At 35.9% G+C, this 17,650-nt stretch overlaps 1 protein-coding gene across 1 annotated transcript in view; it reads right to left on the reverse strand.

The window, feature by feature from the left end:
• MED13 (mediator complex subunit 13) overlaps positions 1–17,650 on the reverse strand; it is a 95,363-nt gene that overhangs the window by 76,540 nt on the left and 1,173 nt on the right. The window contains exons 2-3 of the mRNA XM_082861415.1: positions 16,651–16,885; positions 8,348–8,516 (exon numbers count right to left, since the gene is read on the reverse strand). Coding sequence (XP_082717541.1) covers positions 8,348–8,516; positions 16,651–16,885 — 404 coding nt within the window. The remainder of the gene's footprint in view (positions 1–8,347; positions 8,517–16,650; positions 16,886–17,650) is intronic.

Here is a 17,650-nt window from a genome sequence, read left to right on the forward strand (position 1 = left end):
TCCCACATGCCGCGGAGCAACTAAGCCCGTGTGCCACACAACTACTGAGCCTGCGCTCTAGAGCCCACAAGCCACAACTGCTGAGCCCGCGTGCCACAACTACTGCAGCCCGCATGCCTAGAGACCGTGCTCCGCAATAAAGAGAAGCCACTGCAACAAGAAGTCTGCACACCACGACAAAAAGTAGCCCCCGCTTGCCGCAACTAGAGAAAGCCCGCACACAGCAACGAAGACCCAAAGCAGACAAACAAATAAATAAATTTATTTTAAAAAAAAAAAGGTCCACATCAAAAAAAAGTCTAAAAAAAAATACAGCTTTCAACTGTTTCATTTCATACATAAAATACTAAAAGAGAATAATCTCTCTGCTCCCACTATTTATCTGCACTGCCCTACTTAACAGCAAGCTCTCTTTCAGTTACCTATTTTAAGAAAAACATCACCTCCTATACTGCTAGCATATGTTTCCAATACAGTCTGATCTAGTTATAAAATGGTTGAAAATAAGCCAAGTTTGTGCATGATAATAGGAGGAAAAAACTAAACATTCTAAATATGGGATAAAATTTCTGAAATTCTTACAGAGGTATACCTTGCTTTATTGTACTTCACAGATAATTGAGTGCTTTACAAACTGAAGGTGTATGATAACCCTGCATCGAGCAAGTCTGTCAGCACCATTTTTTCAAGCATATGTTCACTTCATATTTGTGTCACATTTTGGTAATTCTCACATTTCCAACTTTTTCATTATTATACTCGTTATGGTGATCTGTGATAAGTGATCTCTGATGTTACTATTGCAAAAAAATTACGACTTGCTGAAAGTTCAGATGATGGTTAGTATTTTTTAAATAAAGTATTTTTAATTAAGCTATATACACTGTTTTTTTAGACATAATGCTACTGCACACTTAATAGACTACAGTTAGTGTAAACATAACTTTTAAATGCACTGGAAACCAAATAAATTCTTGTGACTCGATTTATTATATGTGCTGTACTGTGGTAGTCTGGAAAAGAACCTGCAATATCTCCAAAGCATGTCTATATTAAAGGTAATCTAGTCAGAAAATATTATAGGCCAAAGCGAATGTTAGATAATACTGCCATACTAAATTCACAATGTCTTGTCTTTCAAGGAGAGAGATCATTTTATAACATCACCTAATTTTTGGTACTTAGCACTTAGAAAAGTGGAGTTAAAACAAATATGTGCAACTACAATGAGACTCCAAGGTACCGTTAGGCTACTATAAAGTATTGTATACAGTAAAACTGCTCTCCAGGAGCTTTTACTATAATAACCAAAACAAAAAGGCATGAGTGAGGCAGAATTTTACAGATGAAACCTCAACAGATAATCTTCTATTGTAGAAAAATGTTCCTTAAGTACTGAAATTAAACAAAAGATTCTTTATTCTAAGACAGAAAATGAAAATATGCTAATAAAGTTAGCTGTTCTAATAATATAACAGTTATCTATACTGCTTTAGGAGGTACTATATCTAATCTATTTTTAGCACTTCTGTTAGGTAGTTACAGAAAGATGACATCCCATTTTGCTAGTAGGGAATTCAAGGCACAATGAAGTTAAGTGACTTGTCTTAAAATCATAAACCTAGGTAAAGGGAATGTTGACTTAAAATTCTAGTCATCCTAACAACCAATTAAAAATGGATAAAAGACTTGAAGAGACATTTCTCCAAGGATACATAAATAGCCACCGAACATGTGAAAAGATGCTCAACATCATTAATCATTTAGAAAATGCAAATCAAAACGACAATGAGATAACCCCTTCACACCCCTAAGGATGGCTACTACTTTTTTAAAAAGAAAGGAAGTGTTGGTGAGGATGTGGAGAAATTGGAATCCTCCTGCACTGCTCGTAAGAATATAAAACGGTACAGCCAATGTGGAAAAGACTTCAGCGATTCCTCAAAAAATAAATAAAAATAGAACTACTGTATGATCTCGCAATTCCATTTCTATGTATATTCCCAAAAGAACTGAAAGCAGATATTTGTACACTATCTACAGCAGTGTTATTCACAATAGACAAAAAGTGGAAACAACCCAAATGTCAGATGCCAGGTGAATGGATAAACAAGATGTGGTATAAAAATACAATGGAAAATTATTCAGCCTTAAAAAGAAATGAAAATGCATGCTGCAACCTAGATGAGAACCTTGAGGACATTATGCTAAGTGAAATAAGCCAGACACAAAAAGACAAATACTATATGATTCCACTTGTGTAAGGTACTTAGAACAGTCAAATTCATAGAGACAGAAAGCAAAATGGTGGTTACCAGGGGCTCGGAGGGGGAGAAAACAGGGAGTTATCATTTAATGGGCAGATTCTCAGTTTAGGATGATGAAAAAGTTCAGTTATCATTTAATGGGCAGATCTTCAGTTTAGGATGATAAAAAAGTTCTGGACATAGATAATGTGATGGCTGCACAACAATGTGAATATACTTAATGCCACGGAACCATACACTTGAAAAATGGCTAAAATGGTAAATTTTGTTATGTATATTTTACCACAATGAAAAAAAAAAAGAATCCTATTCTATCATTGGATTGATAAAATTTATGTAATTGGTCCTATATTTCTATTTATGTTGTGTTATCTAATAGCAACACGTTATGGTGATACTTTAAAAATTATGCACAACTCTTTCACAATCATCCATTTTAACATTATTTGAAATAATTAACATCCCCCCCCAAAAAAATCCTAGTCATCCTAATTCCTAGATTTTTATTCCATCAATTCAATAGTTTTCAAACCTGTCTTTCATTAGAATCACACAGAGATCTTTTAAAAATTCCAAAGCCCAGACCACACTCCCAGGTTAATACACAGGTTATTTTTTTAATCTCTCAAGGTGATTCCACATCCGGACAAGTTTGGGGACCACTGCATTAATCCGTATTTCTGTAGCCCTCAGAGTAATTTTTTTTTAAAGTTCTTTTTTTTTAAATATATATATATATTTATTTATTTTTGGCTGCATTGGGTCTTCGTTGCTGCACGCGGGGCTTTCTCTAGTTGCAGTGAGTGGGGGCTACTCTTTGTTGTAGTGCGCTGGCTTCTCACTGTGGTGGCTTCTCTTGCTGCGGAGCACAGGCTCTAGTCACACGGGCTTCACTCGTTGCAGCATGAAGGCTCAGTAGTTATGGCTCGCGGGCTCTAGAGCACAGGCTCAGTAGTTGTGACGCACGGGCTTAGTGGCTCTGCGGCATGTGGGATTTTCCCGGACCAGGGATGAAACCCGTGTCCCCTGAATTGGCAGGCAGATTCTCAACCACTGCACCATGAGGGAAGCCCCCTCAGTCACTTTTTAAATTTCTTGAATTTATAAGTGTAATTTCAATATCAGGTATCCTTGCCATATCTCAATGAACAAAAGATCTATATTAAAATCCAGAATAAAACACCTTATCTGTGATTTTGTACATACTTCTGCTCACTCAGTGAACACAATACTTACATCATACAGTAAAGAATACTTAGAAAGCAATGACATATTATTCTGGTTTACAACTTCAAGTGTTCAGGAAATACCATATCTCCCTAATATTTTAAATTTTTAAGTCTTCTGTTTTACTATTTCCAATAACTTTAAAAAGATGTAGGTACAGGAGATATAGTGGTCCACAGGGTCCACAATCTGTCTCATATTTTTCATGCCCTATAATCCAGCTCCAATACCTGCAAGAAATATGACCTTGGACAAGTTCCTTAACCTCCCTATGCTTCAGATTTATCAACTGTAAAACTGGAGTAATAGGTCTGTTTTGAGAATTGATTTAATACATATTAAGCCCTGATTTCAAACACTGCTTGGCCAGTTATGCTCATTCCCTTCTCCCCTTCAGAAAAAAAATTTCTCTATTATGGTTCATATCTAAAACCAACAGTTGAAAAAGACAGATTTGTATGAATCGCTAAGAATCATAGTAAGAAATGATAGTAAGAAAAGCTTAATGGGGAGGAAAAAAGAGAGAAAAAAGTCTTTCTTAGCACTTCATTTTTTTTCTCATTAATGTTTCTGGAAAGCATGAGAATGTGGAAAACTGACCGTGCAAATCCTAATGACTCAAGCATCACAGAGAAATTTCATGGGTCATAAGTACTATTATATATCATCACTTAAGACTTCAGAAATAGGATGCATAATAATCTTGATGACAGACATTAATAATAGACTAGCACAGACAGGCTAAAAGGAGGAAAAACAAGACAGTAACTATGCCCAACTTGGCTAACAGTGGATACCTTGACATAAGATGGAAGTTTCCCCTACCTTTGAGATGCTAGAGTACAGTCACAATTTAGCATACAATTCCAAGAGGGTTCATAAGCCAGACAGAAGAGATCTTTTACCAATAAGCACTACCAAGCCCGGCTGGGCTTCAAGCCCTAGAACTGCGCTGTTAATGCAAACCAATATACAAATGACTATTCAGCACTTGTAAATGTGACCAGAGAACGCCGAGGTGTACTCTAAGTACAGAATGCATATTAGATTTCAAAGACTTAGTTAAAAAAGAAAAGAAAAAAAAGAAAATACCTCGCTCATATCATCTTTATATGTAATTACATGCTGAAATAGATATATTAGATTAAATATATTAAAATTAATTTCACTTTTTTAAAAACTTTCTTTAATATGTCTACTACCAGATTTAAAAACACATATGCGGGCTTCCCTGGTGGCGCAGTGGTTGAGAGTCCGCCTGCCGATGCAGGGGAAATGGGTTCATTACACGGTCTGGGAAGATCCCATATGCCGCAGAGCAGCTAGGCCCGTGAGCCATGGCTGCTGAGCCTGCGTGTCTGGAGCCTGTGCTCCGCAACGGGAGAGGCCACAGCAGTGAGAGGCCCGCGTACCGCAAAAAAAAAAAAACAAAACCACATATGCGACTCACATTATATTTCGACTCACATTATACTTCTATTAGACAGTGCTACCTTAGAAGACAAGAAGAAAGGAACTGAGTCCTTAGAAAACATAACAGTGATAGCTCTTAGCTTCCCTAGAAGTTCAGGTTTTCAGAGGTATTGAGGAACCCAACCAAAGGACATCCTAAAGCTATATAAAATGGCTACTAATATGCCACCTTAAATCTTGTGGTGCTTATATTCAATGAAAATGGAGATAAAGAGACTGTGTAAAAGCCACAGGTGTGGCAGAAGATAAACACAGCTTTATGGTAAAATTTAAAGTATAGTCTTTCATTTACTGCCAAAAATAAAACAAAAAAACCTTGACTGACTTCTTTAGTGATGCTCCTAAGGTATTATTTTAATTATAAGTGTAAAGGCTCTGGTGGAAGCAATACCATCCAAAAGAACTTTCTGCAATGATAGAAATATTCTCTACCTACACTACCCAATACAATAGCCAGCAGTCATAAGAGCATTTGAAATGTGGTCTGCACAACTGAGGAACTGAATTTTTATTTTTTCAATTAATTGAAATTTAAATAGCTACAACTGGCTGGTGGTTACTGTAATAACAACAGAGTTCTAAATAAAAATGGCCAGGTTCCTGACCAATCACCATACTAAAGCCTGCAACTTCAGAGCTATTCACATACACAGGACTTCCAGTCAGCGTTTTAGTGCCCAAAAGTCTTAAGAGTAGAAAAGGAGGTAATTCAGACATTCAGGAGCTCAAAAATATTACTTCTTATGTACTTCAGGAAACTACAGGTAGATGAGCACTACCAAAACAGTAAGACAAAAAAAGAAAACATGAGATCCAGAAAATAAGGAATCCAACACAGACAAAAAGGCGACGAGAATTCCCAAGATGACTGCTGTGAAACAGGCCTTATAGAACAAGAAGTCCAAACTGGACTTTATACTTCTGGTCCATAGCCTAGGGGCAAATTACCAATAAGTACATACATCAGGGTTCAGCAAACTTTATTTGTAAAGAGCCAGAGAAATATTTTAGGCTAAATATTTTAGGCTTTGTGGAGTCATCTGTCTCTTGTCACAACTATTCAATTCTGCTGTAGTGTGAAAGCAGGCATAAAATAATCCAAATGAAGGAACAGGGCTGTGTTACAATAAAAATTTTATTTACAGAAACAGGTGGCAGGCTATATTTGCCCTGTGGGGTGGTAGTTTACCAGCCCCTGGCATAGATAATTAAGTGAAAAAAGAGATAATCATTAACACTGGGGAAAACAAAATTATAGAGAGGAAATGGAATGTAATCTTAATATACCAAATGGCTCACTGAAAATAATATTTATAAAATTATAGTAATAGAAACAATAGGTATTGTTTTTACCAAATCTCAAAACTATATTGGGAAAAAAGAGAAGGGAAGAGGGAACGGAGTATATAGGTATGCCGATGTCTAAGCATCTGGGGTAGTTAGATAGCTAAACCATTAATAGAAAGTCAATAGATTAAATCCTGAATAACTGAAATAACAGAAAACTCAGGAATCAGCACAGTATTTGCTTATAAGTTTTTAAACACATAAATTAAAAGACAGTTAAAAGAATTAAAAGGGACTGCCTCTGAGGAGCACATCTAGTAGCTGGGCTCAGAATTATAGCATTTCATTTTAAATCTTGGTAATCAGCTTGACTTCTTAAAACTATATAAATATATACAGTGAACAATGCTAATTGCCTACCTGATACTTATTCCCCTTCCTCTAATTAACTGCCTACCTAGTATCTATTCTCCATTTCTTACTAACCAGAGCCTTATTTTGCTCAGAGTGGCAATGTTCCCATATAAAAAAATATTTCTCTCAGTAGTACAGCCAATTAAATGTCAGCTAAAGTTTCCAGAAAAGAATCTACTTTCTGATCCAAGGGTCATCACTTCTCACTTCCTCTCTCCCTTCCTCTTCCTGCCTGGAATCCACTGTGAGTGAGGTTTGGAGATGCAACACTTACTGGGGCCATGACGATAAAACCCAAAGGCTAAAGATGAAAGAGCAGAAAACTCGAGGGAACCTTAGTTTTTGATGACGTTATTGAACAGATTATCTACCTGCAGACTCCTTGCTATTGAGAAAATTCAATTCCTACATAAGCCAGGTAGTTAGGTTTTCTGTCATTTGCAACTGAATGCACTCCTAACTTGTACGATTAATTATTCTGTTGACAATAAAGGTTTATTTTAATTTTCAGAGAGAAAAAAATGAAAAGAGTCTTGATTTCTCCAGGCTTACCTGGTCATCCATTTCACTGAAACTAATAAGAGAAGTCTGAAAAAATTTCGGGTGCGCATGAAAATAGATGTGCACGTGATGTAAAAAAATGACATCTCAACAATGATTACAGTCACAACCAATACTTCATATCCTCACATCATTTAGGGAAAACTAATAAATTTCCTTCATTTTCTCTTTTTCCCACATCCCATCTTACTCACCACTGTTTCATCTCTCTTCAAGTCTCACTAATTCAACAACTGCTTGGGACTAAATCTTCTAACAGATCGTGCCTTATATTATTTAAATCAGAGAACTGTAGTAACCTAAAGCTTTTAAGACTACAGGTCTTAAAGTCTTCTGTGCATCTGTAATTATCCTACAAATTAAGTGTCCTAAATTTGCCTAATTCAAAGTTGAAGAAAATTGAAAAATACCCCAAAAGTAAACATGTCTTATATAGAAAATTACAGATTTAAATTACTTTAATTAGAGCAAAAACAGAGGCTTGAGAATGAGAAGGATTACCTCAACCCAAAACATGACTACAGATCACCATCTAAAAACAAATATTAATACTGCTTAATTTTAACAGAGTACCATGACTGTATTTCCACTAGTACTAAAGAAGTATACTTCAGGGCTTCCCTGGTGGCGCCGTGGTTGAGAGTCTGCCTGCCAATGCAGGGGACACGGGTTTGTGCCCCGGTCTGGGAAGATCCCACATGCCGCGGAGCGGCTGGGCCCGTGAGCCATGGCCGCTGAGCCTGTGCGTCCGGAGCCTGTGCTCCGCAACGGGAGAGGCCACAACAGTGAGAGGCCCGCGTACCGCCAAAAAAAAAAAAAAAAAAAAGTATACTTCAATGCATAAGTCTCTGCTTTTCATCCCACATTTCTTCTACCATCCCAGAACAAAACTTAGGCCACTGCATTGACACACAGCCTCACCTCACTGCAAGAAAATTATTCAAATGTGTAAAAGAAAGAATGAAGGGGTCCAAGAAAACTAAATACTTATAGTACTTTGCCAAACTTAACCTCCTGAATGTCTGCAAGATATTAATTTATCACACATTTTCTATAAAGTCATTAAAAGTAACAAGCCTAAAGAAATATCAAGTAAGAGTTTAAATAAGATAGCTTACCTTTTATTTATAGGTTTTTCATCTTTTTCATAAGGCTTTACAAACCACTTGCCAATACGTACAAAGTTCCGGTTCATTAAACACCGTTCCAACAGATTATGAACTGCTTTGAAAAGCAAAGTACGGCATTCATAGGAAAGTCCATTCTCCCACACTCCATCTTCCTCTTCTATAAAAGAAATGAAAGAAACAAAAGGTAACACTGTGGCACTATATCTACTTAGAGCTAAGTAAAAAGTGTGATAGTTTAACCCCTAAATTCATAAACCCTACTTCACCTCAGAATAGTGAGCTACAATCACTTCGGTATCTCTCTAGACATTAAAATATCAGGTTTCAAAGCTACTCCATAGAGAATAAAAGGCCAAAGTGCCATGTATTCTATTAAATTACCAGAAAATTATTTTTCCACCATATAAAAAGGCAACGATATACTGCAAACAGACTGATTTGGTTTCTGTATAAATGTAAAGGACATTTGTATAACCAAGGGAAATATTACACATTCTACACCTAAGATGCCAATTTCTAAGCTGGCTCACTTGTTAGTTACTTTACAAAACGGACCTTGCCAAAAAAACTAGACAGTTAATAATTAAACTCAAAATATTTTATGTCCATCAGCATTCTAATCCATGACTCAACTATAAAAATAAGTGATGGATAAAAAGGAAGCTTTTGGCAAAGAGCCCAACAAGCAGTGCATTATCAGCCACCTTAGGTCTCATTACAACCTAATGATTCCCATGTTTACTATTCAGTATAGGATTCTCTACTTGGGGGAAGAAACTTAAAAATTCAAAGACAAATTTTAAATGGCACATCTGATATAAAGTTATAGCAATCTTCACTAACTATACAGCCTCAATTTTTCCAGCAAATCTATTAACCACCCAAGTGAAGTTACCAAAACAAAAACAACAACAACAAAAAAAATGCAGTCAGGGTTTCCCTGGTGGTGCAGTGGTTGAGAGTCCGCCTGCCGATGCAGGGGACGTGGGTTCGTGCCCCGGTGCAGGAAGATCCCACATGCCGCGGAGTGACTAGGCCCGTGAGCCATGGCCGCTGAGCCTGCGCTCAGCAACGGGAGAGGCCACAACAGTGAGAGGCCCGCGTACCGCGCGCACGCAAAAAAAGAATGCAGTCATTTTGATATAAGTATGGATGTAGTTCAGAAAAAAAAGCTTTTTACTCTCTATCCATCTCATACCTATAACAAAGTATCCAAGGAATCCTACTATAAATGATAGCTACTACCGTCAGCATTTTAACTTTTGTAATATTTTAAACTGCTATTTCAAATATAATTTAGTATCCTTCTATAACTTCTATAACTTTATAAACATTTTATAAATGAGTCTTCTTTCAATTTAAGTAAAAATAATCTTTCTTAATTAAACACTAAAAATATATGTAACATTCCAATAGAAAAATAATAAACTAAGATGCTTTTGAATAAAAGCAGAGACACATATTAAGAGTGACACAAGGTTTATATTCATAACTTACAAAACAAATGGGCAGAATAAACATTAACTCAAAAGCATGACAGTGGACTTTAACTGCACTAGAAATTTGTGCCACTACAAAGGTTAATGTTGATTTTATCTTGCTCTTTAAAGTGTTTCCTAAATTATAGTTGAAGTCTTTCAAATAAACTAATTGTATTTTTTCAAAAAAGGTAAGCTCTTAAAAAATGAGGTAAGCTTTAGAAAATGACAATACTTGAGAGTTGAAATAATTTTTAAATCATTAATAATAAACAGAGAAAGGTCTTCACATTCTACTATATTACAGACATCCTTATCCACTTCCATTTAAAGCCAAAATTTTACAAGTTTCACTTTATTAAAGAAAACAGGCTAGAAGAAAAGGGAAGTGGCACATAGTGATTTCACTTTATTTAGAAGGTCACAAGCATATTTGTGAGTTGCTGAGAGAAAAAAAAAGTGAATCTTTTGCAATCTGCTTTCAGCCTGATCAGGTTCTATTATTTCAAAATTAAATACCTACAACATTAAGAGATTTATCTAAAGTTATGTGATTTATGATTACTAAAAGTACACATATTCTTAATTCCAAGAGAATTATGCCGAATTCTTCACTTCTTCATAACCTATTTAGTGTACTTTTACTTTTATTGCCTTTTACCTCAAAAATCCTTACCTTCTAGGAAGCACAATGGAGTAACATTTGTCATACGTAAGTAGCCCCTACCAAAATCTTTTTTCTGACTACTTCTAAGTTTTAAACCAACAAAGAACCAAGACACACAGTTTACCATTACATTTCAAAGTTGTACAGTCACTATAAACTTCAAATATCAGAAAATTATTCACTGAAAACTTGAGACTGAATTTGCCTTCTTCCCCAAAAGAGTAAATTAAAAATCTTTAGAATAGTAAGTAATACGACTGTATTACATAAATAAATTTATATAAATTTTCACATAAAATTCTGAATATTTTATGGTTTTATTTTTTAAAATCTATTTCAGTTAAACCTGTACTTAGTTTAAGAATATAAATATAGTTTAGAAAATTAACCAGTATTAATATTCAAGCATTTCTCCCTCATTGCTCTAAATTTTTTTGTCTAGAGAAACTCAGGTGAACTTACTACTCATTTTACATTATACCCTCAAATGCCCACAATGCTCATTAACACTAAATGGGAGTTACGCATAAAACAAACAGACCACTTGTTAGGATTTTCTAAGGCCAACAAATATCTTGAGTATATCTTCACCTATATGGTTGGTAACTAAGCAACCATCACAAAAGTAACATAATTTCATTTTTCATTGCTGAGGAAATAATAAGAATGATTCCTAATAACATTCAGTGAAAAGCTTGAAGGGATTTTGGGGGGGGGGGTGTCACTTAGCAACAAGAAGCCTACTGAGCCAAGCTTCTATTTTGATACTATAACCATAATAAAAGTACTTCTACATGTTGTATTCAGAGATATAAAAAGTGAAATGGTGGGATTAAGCCTCCGGGCTCCAATGCAGGGGGCCCGGGTTCGATCTCTGGTCAGGGAACTAGAACTAGATCCCACATGCCGCAACTAAAGGAGCCCACATGCTGCAACTAAACAATTCCCTCAGAGCTTCCCTGATGGTGCAGTGGTTAAGAATCTGCCTGCCAACGCAGGGGACACGGGTTTGATCCCTGGTCCAGGAAGATCCCACATATCAGGAAGCAACTAAGCAACTAATGAGCCTACGCTCTAGAGCCTGCGAGCCGCAACTACTGAAGCCCACAAGCCTAGGGCCTGTGCTCCGCAACAAGAGAAGCCACCGCAGTGAGAAGCCCTTGTACTGCAACGAAGAGTAGCCCCCGCTCGCTGCAACTAGAGAAAGCTCGAGGGCAGCAGTGAAGACCCAACGCAGCCAAAAATAAAATAAAATTTAAAAATGAATAAAAGATCCCCTCATGCCACAACTAAAGATCCCACATGCCACAACTAAAGATCCCACATACCACAACTAAGATCCAGCACAGCCAAATAAATAAATCAATAAATATTAAAAAAAAAAGAAGAGTGAAATGGTACAACTAAGCCACCCAAGACATAGTGATATGCACCTCTTACATTAATTAAAATAAGTCCTTGAATCTCAACACCAGTATTATAACAGAAAAGGGAGGGAGAAGGAACACATAGCAAATCTTTACCTAGCTCTTTTGAACTTAATCAACCATAGCCTACTGGAAAAAGTCTGCTTAATATATTTAAATAAATGTTTTCCTCCTCTTGTATCTGTATCCCCAGAGAAAACAGTTTCAATTCTGTGTTTTTAGTACTGTTCCATTACCCTTAGCATTAGAACTCTTAATCGTCATTACTTGAAAAAATTTTACAAAGTATTTGAAGAAAACAATGCGTAAGTTCAAATGCTAAATTTGATTTCCATAAAAAAAAATTTTCTGAGGATACATATTATAGTGATGCAAAAGTATGTGATAGGTCATCAGAATAATTTTCCATGAGTGGGGGAAAAAAAACAAAAAAAGTTGATATACCTAGCACTTGTACTCAGTTTTCTCAAAACTGACATCTTTAAATATCTCCACGGCGGTAAGCCAGTAAAAAAGGAATCTTTTCCTAAGTAAGTCTGCCAAACTATTAAAATGCAACATGCACTAATGAATAATAAATGGGCCAAAAATGATCACTGTAGAAAATACTGTGTATATAAAGAGAAATGTTTAAATGTGTAGCTCAGTGTCTGTCTTGAACAACAATTGCCCATTCATAAGCTATTCATTCAACAAATATTACTGACAGCCTTAAACTGGCAGCATTACTGATCGGCAAAACCTGAAAAATTTTGGTTTAAAAGAAGCCTAATATGCTTACCTTTCATTTGAAGATTTAAAAGACACACTTTCCTGCTCAAAACTGATAGTACACAAAAAAGCATGGCAAACAAAGTTGTCCCTAGAGATTAGCAAACATAAAATGTTGGGTCACAAGTAAATTATGGAACAGAAGACAGAAATGAATTAACTCTCTTCGGCTACCTGGGGAACAAAACAATTTTTTAGTTTGGCTGACACTAAACTCCTATATTTGGCCCCTATTTACCTATTTGTCAACCTTGTTAAAGCTGCCACTTAAGGTTAAATTCCACTGTAATTAATACCCTTCAGGGCTTCCCTGGTGGCGCAGTGGTTAAGAATCCACCTGCCAATGCAGGGGACATGGGTTCGAGCCCTGGTCCGGGAAGATCCCACATGCCGCAGAGCAACAAAGCCCGTGAGCCACAACTACTGAGCCTGTGCTCTAGAGCAACAAGAGAAGCCACCGCAATGAGAAGCCTACGCACAGCAACGAAGAATAGCCCCCTCTCTCCGCAACTAGAGAAAGCCCGTGCACAGCAACAAAGACCCAATGCAGCCAAAAATAAATTAAAAAAAAAAAAATCCTTCAGTAAAAGCATCCAAAATTAAATTCTAAGACTAAACAACGGCCTGTTTAGTTTGACACTATTTACAATGAAATTCTGTTATAATGAAAAGTATTTGGACATGTTGCTGAAATCCCATATATATACCACAGGAGCCAGGAAAAATAAATATTTTTAGCCCGGACTGATTCTGTTTTTTCAGTTCTCAAGGTATCAGTTTTCTCAAAGAGTCTTATCACATTCTAGCTACTATGATTTTCTTTTTAAGATGCAAACCTCAGAGAGGGAGCAGTTGTTTTTATTTTTGTTTCAAGGGAAAAACTAAAAGCCAATGATGACAGCAATAAAATTCAAAAAAGGGTAAGGCACAGAATAAAAATACCCACAAAACTCTTCTCCTTTGAGAACACACTAATAACAATGAAACAACTTTGCTCTGAAGCAAACTAACAGTACACTTAAAAGAACCAATATAAAGACTTTTGACCAGAGGAATTAAACTAAAATTTTCCCACCACCACATTTATATCTCTATCACACAACCACTGAATGAGGACTGCTACAAAGTTTAAATTTAAAAAAATTAAAATTTAAGGCTTCCCTGGTGGCACAGCGGTTAAGAATCCACCTGCCAGTGCTGAGGACACAGGTTTGAGCCCTGGTCTGGGAGGGTCCCACATGCCGCGGAGCAACTAAGCCTGTTGCTCCGTGAGCCACAACTACTGAGCCTGCGCCCTGGAGCACATGCTCCGCAACAAGAGAAGCCACCACGATAAAGAGTAGCCCCTGCTCACCGCAACTAGAGAAAGCCTGCCTGCAGCAACAAAGACCCAACACAGCCAAAAATAAATTAAAATAAAATAAATTTATTTTAAAAAAATTAAAATTTAAAAGGTTGTAATCAAAGAGGAGTTCTGTTCTCCAATTCTTTTTCTATCAAAACATATGGATACTGATCCAACTATCCATTCTCTTAGAGGGAACAGAGTAAAAAGTAAAAGAAAAAAAGTGTTTGGCTTTGGGATTCAAAGGACATTATGAACAAATTATCTTTCTGGAATGTTAGGCCAGTACTAGTTAGCACAAATCCTGACCCCAAAATCATCAAGTCTTTGCAAATTACTAAATACGACTACTGCTACAAAACAGGTAACTGAGAGTTAAAGTATGTATCAAATCAGATCTGGTTTGCTGTAACAGACTTTCACCAATTAGCAATAAAACCAGTTTACATTCTATTTCTACATATCAGCAAATCTTGAAAGGAAGGTGACCCAAACATGTGCTACATGTAAGAGGCAGGCAGAAATTTAAAAGGCACTATGGAACCTGACCGAACTCTTCAGAACTATCAAGATCATCAAAAATAAAGCAAGTCTGAGAAACTGTCACAGTCTAGAACAGTTGAAGGAAACACGACAACTAAACGTAATATGGTATCTTTGATAAGATCATAGGATAGAAAAAGGACATTAGGTAACAATAAAAGAAAACCAAAGAAACTATCAATTTTAGGTAATACCAATGTATCAATACTGGTTCATTAGCTGTGAAAAATGTACATTTTGATGGAAGATGTTAACAATAAAAGAAATTAGGTGAGGGTTGTTATTCAGGAACTCTCTATACTATCTCTAACTTTTATGTAAATCTAAAACTATTTTAAAACAAAAAGTTACTTTTAAAAAATACACTATGGATGACACAAAGGAGATTAAGGGGGTTAAGCAAAGGCAACTCTGTACTTTTATTACTGAGTTAGTAAGAAAAACTGAGAATTCTAATCTGCAAAAAGGAATGCCTCCCTCCTTCCCTCACCAACAAGAGGGGCACCATTATCACCATAATCACAAATATTTCAGTCACAAGATCTGGTAGGTGCTGAAGCAAACAGAAGGACACTGCCTGTGAAGAGCAGGCTGAAACTAAATTAACCAGCTTTCTGTTACCACCTGGGTCATTCCGGTTCCCTTTTCCTCACTACTACACCTCCACTTGGAACTCAGGATTGCCTCCTGCAGCTGATGCCACCCCTACTGTCCAGCTGCTCTCTTCTCAGGGGAGCTTAAAAGAAGGGGATAGAGTGCCACAGATGGGAAGAAATGAAAAAGGGGTTAGCTAGAGAGACAGAGGCAGACTAATTACCCCAAAAGGGAGGCAGACGGTGTCCCTGGAGCAAACAAAAGGGCGCGACAAATATACTCTATCAGCAAAGACCTTATTATTCTCTAAGATATGTCTGATTTAGGTAAAAACATTCTAAAGTAAATGACAAGTTTAAAAAAAAAGCTAAAACATTATAAAAATACCATTGGCTACACCACCTGTTTAAAACAGTATAGGACAGACTTGGAACAGTAAATATGATTACATACAACTACTAATATATTTTTCTTTACTACTTCAATTGCTTTCACTCTGATAAACTCTTAGTATTCAACAGCATTCAGCAAAATCTGACAAGTAAAGCCTAATCTTCCAAAATTACTTTCATTATGTTCAAATCAATATTTTAAGGTGTCGGTATTACCATTTTTAAGAAATTATGCTAAAAAACAGTTAAACTAGAGAAGAAATTTTTTTTATATAACTGAAGTTTCAGGAGAAAACATATTTAAACACATAACATAAAACATCGAAAAAAAATACCCACATAATATTTTAATATACATCAAAACAACTTACATTTAATTTTACTTTAATTTTACTGATTTGCTCATAAGATTATTTCTCTAACTTTTCAGATTATGATTCCATGTCCCACTGTAAAAGCTAACACGTTGGCACTGTTTCATATCAAAGACAGTCTTTGATGGAACAGTATCTAAAATAAAAGTATCACTTTCCAAGAATAAGAAAATTAACATATGCATTCATATGTTAATAATGTAACAGCCACAAATAAAAATAATAAAGTAACTATATGCTTGGTGAAAAAAACACGTGAAAGTTACAATACAACATTTCTAGATCCTTCTACAACTGTTTACACATTCATACAGAAGACAGCAGTGGCAGAACTGACTCAAAGATGAGTTACACTTGGCTTCCAAAGTATTTTATGACTTTGTTAGGAAATGCTCCCCAATTCCATTTTTCTTAAGTTAATTAACGTAACATGCCTTCCTTGGGCCCTGTCTGCCAGAAATTCATGAGAAAGCTGGGTGGTAAAAGAATAAAGTTATTCAAGGCTTAAAAAACCTGCCATAATATGCATAATTTTAAGTAAAATAAAATAACCCCAGTGAACTAAAACATGAAGCTGAATTTTTATCTGGTTTCATACTCAACAATGTTCCACCAAAAAAATCTTAATTTTTAATACAAATGTTTTTAAGAAAAGTATACAACATTGCTATATCGTCAGTTAGAAATAAGTTGCTTTCACCTGACAGGTCATGGTGAATAAGGTCAGCAAAATTGGGGTCTTCGCCCCACCAAAATATCCACAATTCTCTTCTTCCAGGTCTTTGATCTCGCCGCCAAACACCAAGTACGTCTGCCTTAAGGCAGCGACTAAAACTGCTCAAAATGGGGTCTTCCTCTGTCACCGGAAACAGAATGGGGGCAGAAGTTGGGCCTTGCCATACATATCTTTTCCATTTAATTCCCGTCAAGTCAGCCTGAAGAAAAGAAAGCATGATTTTTTTTATTACTGCGTATTCACTCAAAATCAAAAGTACTCACTATTAAAGTCCCTTATTTCATTAAGACATTACAATTTTTCAACATATGCTTACGATATTAAAGCAGACTGACCAAAAAAAAAAAAAAAAAAGCTTATTCTGATAATTCAGCAACCAAAACTTAAAGGAAAAAAACAGTTAAAAAATTAATGCTGACATGTCACTGAATAGCAAGTCAATAAATGTGTCCCAAGAAGAAATAAAAGAAACTTAACAATGTTAAATATAAACATGTACTTTAATGCTGCACACTGAGTAAACATTTACTCTCTGTCCTAAGTTCTGCTCTAACTGGTTACATTTGTTTCTTGGTGTCAAACTTATACCAAAATTAACTTTTAAAGATTCATCATTCCATGTTTATAGAAGTCATGACTCTAATGAAATGTGAACTACATTTGAAAAAACTCTTGTTAAATCTTTACACATCCCTTTTAGGAAAAGTCAAATAGCTGCTTACAAAGAACCATCAGATTTGTGCTAGTCTTATCTTCAAAGAACCTGATCCTAAAAGTACCAAAAATAGACTGAGGTGAAGAAGACAGAAACGTAAAACCCGTTTGTCTTATTACATCTGAAGAGATGCTGATTAATGGATATTGTACAAGAAAACATTTTATAAGGGGGAAAGGCGTTAAAGAGCTCTACTTAGCATTGTGAAAGTAATTCATCAGAGCAAATTCAATAACTCTTTAATATAAC

The sequence above is a fragment of the Leucopleurus acutus genome (genome assembly GCF_964270905.1).
Source record: "Leucopleurus acutus genome assembly, chromosome: 19".
Taxonomy (NCBI): Eukaryota; Metazoa; Chordata; class Mammalia; order Artiodactyla; family Delphinidae; genus Leucopleurus; species Leucopleurus acutus.